Raw genomic sequence first — 14,598 nt, 5'->3', positions numbered from 1 at the left:
AAAGGCTAAATACAGTATTAATGGCACTATACTGGAAACTACTGAGGAGCTATGGGATCTAGGAGTCACTATTTCAGGTGACTTAAAGGCAGATAAGCAATGTAACAAAGCAATGAGGAAGGCTAGTCAGATGCTTGGCTGCATTGGGAGAGGAATCAGCAGCAGAAAGATGTAATAATGAACTGTACAGGTGAAACTCAGAAAATTAGAATATTGTGCAAAAGTTCATTTATTTCAGTAATTCAACTTAAAAGGTGAAACTAATATATTATCTAGACTCATTACATGCAGTGAGATATTTCTTGCCTTTATTTGTTATAATATTGATGATTGTGGTTTACAGCTTAAGAAAACCCCAGATCCCAAATCTCAGAAAATTAGATCACATAAAATCAATAAAAAAAAGGGATTTTAAATACAGAAATGTCGGCCCTCTGAAAAGTATAATCATACATATGTACTCAGTACTTGGTTTGGGCCCCGTTTGCATGAATTACTGCCTCAATGCGGCATGGCATGGATTCTATCAACCTGTGGCACTGCTGAGATGTTATGGCCTTCAGCTCTTCTGCATTGTTCAATCTCATGTCTTATCTTTCTCTTGGCAATGCCCCATAGATTCTCTATAGGGTTCAGGTCATGTGAGTTTGCTGGCCAATCCAACACAGAAAGTAAAGTCATTGAACCAGGTTTTGGTACTTTTGGCAGTGTGGGCAGGTGCCAAGTCCTGCTGGAAAATGAAGTCCGCATCTCCATAAAGCTCGTCTGCTGAAGGATGTGTGATGTGCTCTAAAATGGCCTAGTAAGAAGCATCTTACCTGGGCTAAAGAAAAAAAGAACTGGTCTGTTGCTCAGTGGTCCAAAGTCCTTTTCTGATTAGAGCAAATTTTGCATCTCATTTGAATACCAAAGTCCCAGAGTACGGAGGAAGAAAGGAGAGGCACACAGTCCAAGATGCTTGAAGTCCAGTGTGAAGTTTACACAGTCTGTGTTGATTTAGGAAACCATGTCATCAGCTGGTGTTGGTCCACTGTGCTTTATTTAGTCCAGAGTCAACGCAGCCGTATACCAGGCTTTGGGAGTGGCGAACCCATGAATGTGTGTGTGTGTGTGTGTATATATATATATATATATATATATATATATAATTGTGCCAAAGGCTGATTACTGCATCTACAACAGATATAGGGGCTTATGTGACAGCCTGTGTGATACAGGCTTGGGGTGACACTGGCACAGCTGCACATATGTAAAGTGGCAATCATTATTAGGCAGAGCGGCGGTGTGTACCAGGAACGTGACAGTCAGACCGTATCCCTATCATTAGGTAATAGGAACTAACCCCTGTCACCTCCAGGCTGGTACTCCCACAATCCTCTGGGCGATCCAATTCCAGAAACTACCACTCATGCTAGAAAGTGAACCCCCCCCCTCCCCCTCACACAATGAGAGCAGGTGATCTTACAGAACAGGTAACAGGGAAACAGAAACATAAAACTACAGGTATAAGATGTAATGTGACACAAGTGATAGATGTGAGAGGTCACATAGAGCCGGGATCAGGATATGTTGTGTAATGAGAGGTCAGACAGAAAGCTTCCCCCATATTGGTTGGTAACGCAGTAGCCTTGCCCTTTGTAGGTGAGTCTCTATCATAAGGATGTTTCACCACAACTTAGTCACAGCCAACTGGTATCACCCACACCTGGAGCTCAGCTAGACAGCCACTTAGGATTGGTATTGGGTTCCGAGTACACAGAGCAAAAAATAGGTAATCGGCACAGCAGTGGTAGACCAGGGCATGACATCTGATTGATTCACCTAGTGGCAGCAGGTATATTGCAAAAAGCATAGGAGATAGGACAGGACCTTGAGGAACATTGCATGGCAATGGTGATGATGAGATAATAACGGTTCCTCACCTGTGTGATGTCTATTGTGTGAAACAGCTGATTTACTTCTCAAACTCAGAACATGTGACTTTTCTCATGTCTAACGAGATGTGATTTGTGTGCAAAACATTTCCCACACTCAGAACATAGAAATGGTTTCTCACCTGTGTGACGTCTCTCATGTGTAACAAGATCTGATTTCTGTACAAAACATTTACCACACTCAGAACATTGAAATGGTTTCTCACCTGTGTGATTTCTCTCATGTCTAACAAGAGCTGATTTGTTTACAAAACATTTCCCACACTCAGAACATGGAAATGGTTTTTCACCTGTGTGACTTCTCTGATGTGTAATAAGATGTGACTTATGTATAAAACATTTTCCACACTCAGAACATGGAAATGGTTTTTCACCTATGTGACTTCTCCTCTGATGTGTAACAAGTTGTGACTTATGTATAAAACATTTCCCACACTCAGAACATGGAAATGGTTTCTCACCTGTGTGACTTTTCTTATGTATAAAAAGAGCTGAGCTTTGAATAAAACATTTTCCACACTCAGAACATGGAAATGGTTTCTCACCTGTGTGATATCTCTCATGTCTAACAAGTTGTGACTTATATATAAAACATTTCTCACACTCAGAACATGGAAATGGTTTCTCACCATTGTGACTTCTCTCATGTATAACAAGAGTTGATTTTCGAATAAAACATTTTCCACACTCAGAACATGTAAATGGTTTTTCACCAGTGTGACTTCTCTCGTGTATAACAAGACGTGATTTTTGTATAAAACATTTTCCACACTCAGAACACGGAAATGGCCTATCACCTGTGTGATATCTCTGATGTGTAACAAAATCTGATTTGTATGTAAAACATTTCCCACACTCAGAGCATGGAAATGGTTTCTCACCTGTGTGAGTTTTCTGATGTGTAACAAAAGCTGCTTTGTATGTAAAACATTTCCCACACTCAGAACATATCAGTGGCCTCTCACCTGCCTTACCTGTGTGTTGGTTAATAGGCTTTGTGTTCTGTGTAAAACATTTGGCATCTATAGAACAGGGAAACACTGTATCTACTCTCAGAGCTGTAACAGATGCACCAATATCAGAGTGATCAGGAGAACATTTCCCAGGATCAGAGGGATCAGCTGATAAAGCTGGATGTATAACTGGTGTAATGGGATTATCTCCTGAAGAATCCTGTCTACTGTCATTATCTTTTATGTCACAATCCGGGGATAACATTAGATGTCCTTCTGAGATATTCCTGCTTGTGTGTCCGTCTGCTGGAAATAAAATACATTATGGAAATGTGACATTTTCCTGTAACAATTTTAATCTTGTAAAGATTATAATTAAAAATAGCAAATTACTATAAAATGAGTAGACGAGACCCATGGTGTCACATGGTACAATATATCATTCTATAAGTGACATTATTACATGTAAGCATTGCTTTTATGTTTATTTATTTTATTAAAACCAGGATGATTGGACTGGAGTATAACTAACACAGAGAGATCACATGGGATTACTACAGGTGACATGAGCTGCTGCCATAATGTCTACCTGAAGAAGCCCAAATCTTTCTATCAGTAGCTGAAAGACTTCCTGATGTAGGGACCAGGCCCTTGGACCATCCTGCCTCAGTCTCAGCTATTCAGCCACTGTATTCTCCTAGCCTGATACATGGAACACGTGAGGTGACTCTCTCTACACAATATATCAGCTTTCCCACCTCTGCCACCATCTCACTGCTTTCCTGGCACACCCGCTGTCTGAGAATACTCGGAGATGCTTCTCCAGTAACTACTGATGGAAACATTGATCTACTGTCCATACCGCTTTAACTTACAGGACATTTATGTGATGCTTCTCTTCCTGTAACTATATACCTTATACTATCGTCCTGTAACACACAGTGATATGATGTGAGGGGGAGAGCAGGAGTATAATAGGGGCTGATGGTTCCTGATGTATGAGATACACCAGAGAGTGTGGGGAGGAGACTGGTCAGATATCTGGGCTGGTAACACAGTGACATGATGTGAGGAGAAGAGCAGGAGTATAATAGGGGCTGATGTCTCCTGATATATGAGATACACCAGAGAGTGTGAGGAGGAGACTGGTCAGATCTCTGGGCTGGAAACACACAGTGACATGATGTGAGGGGGAGAGCAGGAGTATAATAGGGGCTGATGGCTCCTGATGTATGAGATATACCAGAGAGTGTGGGGAGGAGACTGGTCAGATATCTGGGCTGGTAACACAGTGACATGATGTGAGGGGGCGAGCAGGAGTATAATAGGGGCTGATGGATACTGATTAATGAGATACACCATAGAGTGTGGGGAGGAGACTGGTCAGATCTCTGGGCTGGTAACACACAGTGACATGATGTGAGGGGGAGAGCAAGAGTATAATAGGGGCTAATGGTTCCTGACTCCACCACTGTAAAAATACATATTCCTCATTAGTTTGTACTGACAGAGGGTGTAGGCTAAGAGATTGCTGTAGTGACTGAGAAAGGAGAATATGTGACTTTTTTCTGTAATAAATGTTTACTACTCACCTGTGCCGATATCTGTAGGGATCTCCTCCTCCTTACACTGCTGATCACCCCTCACATACGTCTCTTCTTCTCCCTCTGTATCTTCTGCCTTTATATCAGTCAAATACGTCCCATCTTCTCCCTCTATATCTTCTGCCGTTATATCAGTCACATACATCTCTTCTCCTTCTATATCTTCTGCCTTTATATCAGTCACATACGTCTCTTCTTCTCCCTCTACATCTTCTGCCTTTATATCAGTCACATACGTGTCTTGTTCTCCCTCTATATCTTCTGCCTTTATAGCAGTCACATACGTGTCTTCTTCTTCCTCTATATCTTCTGTTTTAATATTAGACAGACGTTCTACCTGTATACAGTCAGATTAAACTGAGGTGAAACAGTATAATATCAGTGTATAAGACACACAGCTTCTCTACAGATAATACAGTGACAGTCACTTTGGTATATTGTCGAGACCCTAAATTCCACCTACCCGATCCTCCTGTGGGGTCCTGTGATTCTCCTCTGTACAATCCTGGGAATACAGAGCACGGGGACATCTCTCTGGGGTATCTCTGTTACTGAGCCCATCTGTAGGAGACACACAACGACTGAGTACAGTGTATATATGTGATTATCAGATGATGTTTGTATAAAAGGGGTCCCCATACCTGCTCTCCCCTGTACAATACATGACAGTCTCCTCTTACCCAGTGATGTGAGGGGCCGGTGATTCTCCATCATCACGTCCTTGTACAGACCCCTGTGTTTCTCTATATACTCCCCCTCCTGCATGGAGACATAGACAGTGACATCCTGACACCTTATAGGAACCTGACACACACAGTGATACAGTCATCACCTAGACACATCCCCTGGTTACTTTATAATGTCCCATTCCCAGAAGACACCTCTCCAGTCGTCACCCAGACACATTCCCTGGTGTTACTGTATAATGCCCCATTCCCAGCAGTCACCTCTCCAGTCAGCACCCAGACACATTCCCCGATGTTACTGTATAATGTCCCATTCCCAGCAGTCACCTCTCCAGTCATCACCCAGACACATCCCCTGGTGTTACTGTATAATGCCCCATTCCCAGCAGTCACCTCTCCAGTCATCACCCAGACACATCCCCTGGTGTTACTGTATAATGCCCCATTTCCAGCTGTCACCTCTCCAGTCATCACCCAGACACGTCCCCTGGTGTTACTGTATAATGCCCCATTCCCAGCAGTCACCTCTCCAGTCATCACCCAGACACATCCCCTGGTGTTACTGTATAATGTCCCATTCCCATCAGTCACCTCTCCAGTCATCATCCAGACGCATTCCCCGGTGTTACTGTATAATGTCCCATTCCCAGTGGTCACCTCTCCAGTCATCACCCAGACACATCCCCTGGTGTTACTGTATAATGTCCCATTCCCATCAGTCACCTCTCCAGTCATCACCCAGACACATCCCCTGGTGTTACTGTATAATGTCCCATTCCCAGCAGTCACCTCTCCAGTCATCACCCAGACACATCCCCTGGTGTTACTGTATAATGTCCCATTCCCAGCAGTCACCTCTCCAGTCATCACCCAGACACATCCCCTGGTGTTACTGTATAATGTCCCATTCCCATCAGTCACCTCTCCAGTCATCACCCAGACACATCCCCTGGTGTTACTGTATAATGTCCCATTCCCAGCAGTCACCTCTCCAGTCATCACCAGACACGTTCCCTGGTGTTACTGTATAATGTCCCATTCCCAGCAGTCACCTCTCCAGTCATCACCCAGACACGTCCCCTGGTGTTACTGTATAATGTCTCATTCCCGGCAGTCACCTCTCCAGTCATCACCCAGACATGTCCCCTGGTGTTACTGTATAATGTCCCATTCCCAGCATTCACCTCTCCAGTCATCACCCAGACACATCCCCTGGTGTTACTGTATAATGTCCCATTCCCAGCAGTCACCTCTCCAGTCAGCAGCTGAATGATCTTGTTGATGAATTCCAGGATCTTCTGGTCACTGTGCCTCTCATGTATCAGTCAGTGAGGTGGTGGCAACGTGATGGGGCTCTGGGTCCTGCTCAGTCCTCCTGACACACGGGGACGGCTGCTGGGTGTCTCACACTCACCGGATGTCTTCCTTACTACTGTGTAATCCTGCGAAATTAGTGAGACATCAATATCACTGTAAATACTCCCAGATCCCCAAACCTCCCCAGTCATGTCCCTGTATTATTACTACAGATATAACAGATGTCACTGTGACTCTCCCAGATCCCCGCACCTCCCCAGTCATGTCCCTGTATTATTATTATAGATATAAATGACATCACTATGATGCTCCCAGATCCCCTCACGTCCCCAGTTATGTATCTGTATTATTACTATAGATATAAGTGATGTCACAGTGACACTCCCAGACCCCCTTACCTCCCCAGTCATGTCCCTGTATTATTACCATAGATATAGGTGGTGTCACTGTGACACTCCCAGATCCCCTCACCTCCCCAGTCATGTTCCTGTATTATTACTATAGATATATAAGTGGTGTCACTGTGACACTCCCAGGTCCCCTCACCTCCACAGTTTGTCATTGTATTTTTACCATAGATTTAAGTGATGTCACAGTGACACTCCTAGACCCCCTCTCCTCCCCAGTCATGTCCGTTTACTATGACTATAGATATAAGTGATGTCACTGTTACATTTCCGGATCCCCTTACCTCCCCAGTCATGTCCCTGTATTATTACTATAGATATAAGTGATGTCACATTTGCTTCATAATGCTCCTATTATCATCTGTTACACATGCTAGGGGTATTATGGTCTCTGCTTTAATATATACTAGAATTTGAGCAATATTTTCAATCCCCACAATTACATATAATAAAATTAATATTAGTAATAATAATAACAACAACAACAACAACAACACTAAAGGCTGCACCCCAGTATAAAAATAATAACAGATGTCTGTAAAAGCAGGACACCTCAGACCATTCCTCTTGTATTGTAGGACATCCCCACCACTCCCGATGTATAATAATAATAACAGGACACCACAAGCTGCTGTTCCTGTATAATAATAACAACCGTACACAAAAACCTGCTTCTCCTGTATAACACTAATAACAACAGAACACCCCATTCTGCTTTCCCTTTATAGTAATAATAAAATTACACCTCAGGCTGCTTCCCCTGCAAAAAAAATGGATTTTAATGACCTACCGGTAAATCCTTTTCTTGTAGTCCATAAGGGATATTGGGAGAATCTAGTACGATGGGGTATAGACAGGGTCCAAAGGAGCCGGTGCACTTTAAATTTCTTTAAACTGGCTGTGCTGGCTCCAACCCTCTATGCCCCATCCCACAGGCAGTTATAGGGAAAACAGTGCCCGAAGAAGAAAGGACATACTTGAGAGAAGGAAGATCACAACAATGAGTGGTGAGATTTACACCAGCACACCACAACATAAAGCAACCAGCAATGGCTGGTAACAAACAGTAACAGCTGAACAGGTAACCGTACAAAAGAGAACCTGCAGAAAAGTCACCGCACTGAGGCGGGCGCCCAATATCCCTTATGGACTACGAGAAAAGGATTTACCGGTAGGTAATTAAAAAGGAGATTTATGGTAAGAACTTACCTTTGTTAAATCTCTTTCTGCAAGGTACACTGGATTCCACAGGGAATAACATCGAGGTGTAGAGTAGGATCCTGATCCGAGGCACCAACAGGCTAAAAGTTTTGACTGTTCCCAAGATGCTCAGCGCCGCCTCCTCTATAACCCCGCCTCCTCTATAACCCCGCCTCCGTGCACTGGAGCTCAGTTTTGTTAACCAGTTCCGCAGCCATGTTATCCTCTAATGCATCTGGGACGTCATAACCGTGCACAGCGGAATCAGTCCCAGACCCATCTTCCCATGTAGCTGACATTATATGAAAGCGTAAACCACGGGCGACGTAGTACAATGTCAGGAGATAGAACACCTAACTCAAACCCCCCCGTACAGTGTGACAGCACAAACGGAGGATTTCTGAGGTAAAATGTTACTGAAAAACACAAAGAAAAATACAGAATACGTATATCCTGTGAAATACCTATATTATATAATAATCCTGACGCACGGAGCCCCCTCAGGTTACAGAATATAGGGATAGCACTATATTATCTAATAATCCTGACGCACGGAGCCCTCAGGTTACAGAATATAGGGATAGCACTATATTATCTAATAATCCTGACGCACGGAGCCCTCAGATTACAGAATACACGGATAGTAGTATATTATCTAATAACCCTGACGCACGGAGCCCTCAGGTTACAGAATACAGGGATAGCACTATATTATCTAATAATCCTGACGCACGGAGCCCTCAGGTTACAGAATATAGGGATAGTAGTATATTATCTAATAATCCTGACGCACGGAGCCCTCAGGTTACAGAATATAGGGATAGCAGTATATTATCTAATAATCCTGACGCACGGAGCCCTCAGGTTACAGAATATAGGGATAGCACTATATTATCTAATAATCCTGACGCGCGGAGCCCTCAGGTTACAGAATATAGGGATAGCAGTATATTATCTAATAATCCTGACGCACGGAGCCCTCAGGTTACAGAATATAGGGATAGCAGTATATTATCTAATAATCCTGACGCACGGAGCCCTCAGGTTACAGAATATAGGGATAGCACTATATTATCTAATAATCCTGACGCGCGGAGCCCTCAGGTTACAGAATATAGGGATAGCACTATATTATCTAATAATCCTGACGCACGGAGCCCTCAGGTTACAAAATACAGGGATAGCACTATATTATCTAATAATCCTGACGCACGGAGCCCTCAGGTTACAGAATATAGGGATAGCAGTGTATTATCTAATAATCCTGACGCACGGTGCCCTCAGGTTACAGAATATAGGGATAGCACTATATTATCTAATAATCCTGACGCACGGAGCCCTCAGGTTACAGAATATAGGGATAGCACTATATTATCTAATAATCCTGACGCACGGAGCCCTCAGGGTACAGAATATAGGGATAGCAGTATATTATAAGGGCACGGTCGTGCCCTTATATTAAGGCTGAATCGAACAAACGGAATTCTCCCATAGGGAACTTGTGAGATGGGGGCATAGTGTTTGAGGGGCTACACCTCAAAAGTGATAGGACATACTGAGCTGAAATTTGGCATGGGCGTGTAGAATCGTCACCCGCTGCGGCATGCCAAATTTCAGGGCAAAATAATAAAAAATTAGGAATTGGGAGTAACCTAAAGTTTCAACTGTCAGTTTTTTTCTGCTACTTCCTGGATGGCTTTTTGACATGGTTTTCCATGTAATGTATGAGAAGATTTTTGGGAAGGCATAACTCAGGATAGAGGATGAATTAAGACTTGAGGTTTGTTTTATTAGATACATCTTGTCCCAGTGTAATGCCTTTTGGGGTTGTGGTGTTTTAGAAAGTTATAGTTTTTTTTTAATTCAGTAAAATATGCCCCATTATAAAGATAGGGCTTTTCAATTTGTTGCGGCTGCGCAGTGGCCGCCAGCAGGGGGTGTACTCACAGAGGCTTCATATGAGAGCACAAACATGGCTGACTTTTTCACTGCCTCCCATTTTCATTCAGTAAACTACAGGGGAACTGCCTACACTTCGGTAATTCAGTGGGGCTGGGGGGTGTTTTGGGGCTACTGGGGGCACACTGTGACAATAACTAGCCCTGGCACCGCTCACATTAATTAGATTTCATTGTCCAGTTCGAGCGGTGCCTGGGCCGGCTTACATCACGTGATCGCCGCAGTCAGCTAGGAGCGGGAAGTTCAATAGTGCTTAGCACTGCTTCCTTCATCCTCTGTGTGCACAAGGGCACAAGCATACAACAGCCCTGGGCAGCTCATCCGGATCACATGCCGGACTGATGCTGCTGCTCCAGAGAAGGTGAACTCATAAAGAAAGGAGGCGCAGCCCGTTCTCTATTCTCTCCCCCTTCTGCGCCTCCTTCCTGCCTGACGGCCATGGTCTGTCCCCCTGCCCACGGAGCTTCCACTGCAGACATGATACTCCCCTGCAGGCATACGCAGCTATGGGCTGTCCCAGTGCCCTCCGGAGCTTCATCTGCAGCCACGGTCCCCAGCACCAGCACTTTCCTTGACACCCACAGAGGAAGAGCTGATCACTCCTTCCCATAGGTGTGTGCACAGGGGGTGCCTGGTGCGCACAGGCACCCCCTAATGTCCAGCAACCCTGACACTTGACAGGTGGCAGCGGAGAACGTAAGCAGATAGTCAGAGCCGGCCCTATCTATAGGCAAATCCCTAGGGCATTTGCAGTGGCATGGGGCATGTCAGAGCTGGCTCAACTAAACTTTGGGCAATGGAAGGACCTGTGAGTTTCCCCCCACCATGGATCAAATATATATTTTTTTCAAGTGGGTCCCTGTCCCGGCGATTGAAGCCCCGCCCCCTCGCGGCTATATGCCGCGATTTGCGGGTTGGTGGTGAGGGGTGGAGCCATTATGACATGTTTCTCTTTGAATGGTGTCATATTGGCTCCGCCCCCTCCCCCACCAACCCGCGAATCGCGGCATAAGCCGCTAGTGGGCGGAGCTTAATGATGTAAAGTTACCTGCACGACTGCCAGCACTGATCTGCTCCTGGTTCCTGCAGCTACCACTGGGCTCCATCCTCCAGGTGTCAGTGGGTTTGTGTGTATACTCTAGTGTATATATGTGCATATGTATGTGTTCTGTGTGTGTGTGTTTATATGTACTGTATGTGTTCTATATATGTGCATATGTATGTGTTCTGTGTGTGTGTTTATATGTACTGTATGTGTATGTGTTCTATATATGTGTATATGTATGTTTTGTATTTGTGTGTATATGTACAGTGTGTGTACGACTGTATGTCTGTGTATGTGTTAGGATCCCGGCCATTGTAAGTATAGCCACAAAACTTTGACTACTGCCGGAGAAGGGGGGAGGAGGAGGGGGGGGGGGTAAATTTAGCCGACACTGGAGGGGATAGGGTTAGGCTACAGTAGGTGGGAGGTTAGGGTTAGGCTGCGGACAGGAGGGTTAAGATAAGGCACCACCAGGTGGAGTTTAGGGAGGGGAGGTTAGGGTTGGGCTTAGGGGGTAGCGGACAGAGGATAGATTAGTTAAATCACCAGTCAGGATTGAATTCCTCTGGATGCTGGCGTCGGTATTTTGACTGCCGGCATCCCATTCGGCTGTCATGCATACCAAACCCATATGCGTGTTTAAATGTATATGTATGCGTTCTATGCATGGGGAGTATTGCACAGGCATACCCTAATGTCAGGTACCCCTCAGTGTTAGCCTATTACATATACCAGCTCCACAGTCATGGTGAAGTGGGTCCACTAAGGATCATGGAGAAGCGTGCAAGTTTCTACTCTGCAGGTGCCGTCTGTACTCCCCCCAGCGGCCCCTGTGTTTGTGTGACATGACTTGTTTGACAGATTCTGTTTACAGGATGCCATGGTTGCGGGACCCGCGGAGGTGATGGACGGAGTAGAGTGCACACTGAAAGCGCTGCTGAGGGGCCAGGACTCAGAGCGTCTGCAGGGCAAGGTGTCGGCGGAGCTGAGCCAGCTGGTGGTACTGGAGAGAGTAGCCGCCCACAGCCAAGGTTTGTCCCACTTACCCAACTCTCTGCTTCATGCTGGCTCTTCCCCGTGTCTGTCAGGTCTCCACATTAATGGATGTGGTGTGGCCAGGGTACATGGTCTTCTCTCAGCTTTTTCATTAGGAGCGTTCTCAATACTTGCTGCCCACACATGCCCCACTCTCCACTCACAGCTCCAAATGCCCATCTGCTGCACCCCCAACCTTCCTCCATGTCACCCAGTACGTATCACTAGTGTCTCCCTATGCATGTCACCCATTACTTGTCCATAGTGTGCCCCTCTGTCTATGTCCCATTGCCTCACCCCAGTGTCAAACTCTCTGCCTGTCCCCACTACATGTCCTGCGGGTTAAAAATTCAGAATACATAAATATATTTCTTTTTCAGTTTCTTAAGTGCGCCAACAAAGAGACAATCTTTCTCTGTTTTTGTTGTTTCCCACTACATGTCCCCAGTGTCACCCTCTGCCTGTCATCTACTAAGTATCCTCAGTGTCACCCTCTGCCTTTCTCCCACTGCCTCACCCCAGTGCTACCCTCATGGCTGTCACTCTCTCTACCTGTCACCCACTAAATGTCCCCAGTGTTACCATTTGCCTGTCACCCACTACATGTCCCCAGTGTTACCATTTGCCTATCACCGACTGTGTTACCCCAGTATCACCCTCTGTCTCCCACTACATGTCACCCTCTGCCTTTCTTCGACTGCATCACCCCAGTGTCACCCTCATGGCTGTCACCCTCTGCCTCACCCCAGTGTCATCCTCCGAATATGAAAACCAGAATATGCATTTCTGTTCATACCGTGTAACATAATGTGAATTTCGGCTCATACCATTTGCATATTGTGAATTTCGGCTCATACTGTGTGGCATATTGTGAATTTCGGTTCATACCGTATAGCATATTGTGAATTTTGGCTCATACCGTGTGGCATATTGTGAATTTCGGCTCATACCATGTGGCATATTGTGAATTTTCGGCTCATACCGTGTGGCATATTGTGAATGTCTGCTCATACCATGTGGCATATTGTGAATTTCGGCTCATACCGTGTGGCATATTGTGAATTTCGGCTCATACCTTGTGGCATATTCTGAATTTCGGCTCATGCCTTGTGGCATATTGTAAATTTCGGCTCATGAATTGTGGCATAATGTGAATTTCGTCTCATGCCTTCTGGCATAATGTGAATTGTGGCTCATACAGTGTGGCATATTGTGAATTTTGGCTCATACAGTGTGGCATATTGTGAATTTCGGCTCATACGTTGTGGCATAATGTGAATTTCAGCTCAAACTGTGTGGCATAATGTAAATTTCGTCTCATACTGTGCTGCATAATGTGAATTTTGGCTCATACTGTGTGGCATAATGTGAATTTTAGCTCATACTGTGTGGCATAATGTGAATTTCGGCTCATACTGTGTGACATAATGTGAATAACTCAAATGTTCGCCCCCCTAAATCTCACATAATTTTCAGAGTGTCCCACTCAAAATCAGGGTGTAGGTGCTGGGGTGCAAGAGAATGCATATGCACCTAGGCCCACCACACTCTAGTTCTGCCACTGGGTCAGGGATAGGTTGGGGAAGTGTAAGCAGCGACAGGGCGCAGTGGCAGCTGGGGCTTAGGGTTATGCAAGAGTGGAATACTGGCCAGTGGTCTCGCCATTATGCTTCATTTTATTAATTTTATTTTTCTGGGGTGTATTATATCTACATGTACTATTGGGAACTAGGGATAAATTAGATTAAGCCATGTGATTTTACTGAGAGAATGTAAAATAGTGCTAGACAAGCCCCTCTGGCGGTGTGCACCCTAATAAAATAAGCTGCGCACGCCTATGCTCCTTCCCCCAGACACTGCCTGCACGGTGCACCAGTGACGGTACAACCCTGCGCTCTGCATGCGTGACTGGGCTGTCCCCCTGTTCTCCGGAGCTTCCTCTGCAGCCATGGTACTCCCCTGCGCCCTGCATGCGTGGCTATGGGCTGTCCCCCTGCCCTCCGGAGCTTCCTCTGCAGCCACAGCCCCCAGCACCAGGTCCTTGACACCCATAGCGCCAGAGCTGATCACGCCTTTCCCCAGACACTGCCTGCACGGTTCAAAAGTGACGTGCCCCGCAGTGTGGCCCCCGGACCTCAGCAAAAGCCGCTGGTGCCCCGCAGTGTGGCCGCGGACCTCGGCAAAAGCCGCTTCCGCCCCCTTCCTCCAGACACTGCCCTTGTGTGTGTGCCCGCTACCGCCGCCCGCCTAGATCATTCTGCCAGCCCTGCATCTGCCGCCAGCCTGGGTGTTTGCCTCCCCTCACCAAAAGGATGCGGGTAAAGCTGAATGCATTGTCGGACTTAACTGAAGCCCTTCCTAGCTGTTGCTGCCGGACTGGTCCTCTCTGCAGCCTCCTTAGCTGGTTCCTCCATACCTGATCCTGCTCCTTCTCACCAGGTGAGTGCTCCCCAGATTG

The 14,598-nt window shown here is 45.7% G+C and overlaps 1 protein-coding gene across 1 annotated transcript in view; it reads right to left on the bottom strand.

Annotated features, from left to right (window-relative positions):
* Positions 1-223: 223 nt before the first annotated feature.
* LOC134984250 (zinc finger protein OZF-like) overlaps positions 224-14,598 on the bottom strand; it is a 220,685-nt gene continuing 206,310 nt past the window's right edge. Inside the window, exons 3-7 of the mRNA XM_063949876.1 lie at positions 6,428-6,619; positions 5,172-5,250; positions 4,955-5,052; positions 4,480-4,828; positions 224-3,193 (exon numbers count right to left, since the gene is read on the bottom strand). Coding sequence (XP_063805946.1) covers positions 1,968-3,193; positions 4,480-4,828; positions 4,955-5,052; positions 5,172-5,205 — 1,707 coding nt within the window. The 5' untranslated portion in view covers positions 5,206-5,250; positions 6,428-6,619 and the 3' untranslated portion in view covers positions 224-1,967. The remainder of the gene's footprint in view (positions 3,194-4,479; positions 4,829-4,954; positions 5,053-5,171; positions 5,251-6,427; positions 6,620-14,598) is intronic.

The sequence above is a fragment of the Pseudophryne corroboree genome (genome assembly GCF_028390025.1).
Source record: "Pseudophryne corroboree isolate aPseCor3 chromosome 3 unlocalized genomic scaffold, aPseCor3.hap2 SUPER_3_unloc_43, whole genome shotgun sequence".
NCBI lineage: Eukaryota > Metazoa > Chordata > Amphibia > Anura > Myobatrachidae > Pseudophryne > Pseudophryne corroboree.
Note: the sequence above shows the minus strand (reverse complement) of the source record. Positions and strands in the feature narration are given on the sequence as shown.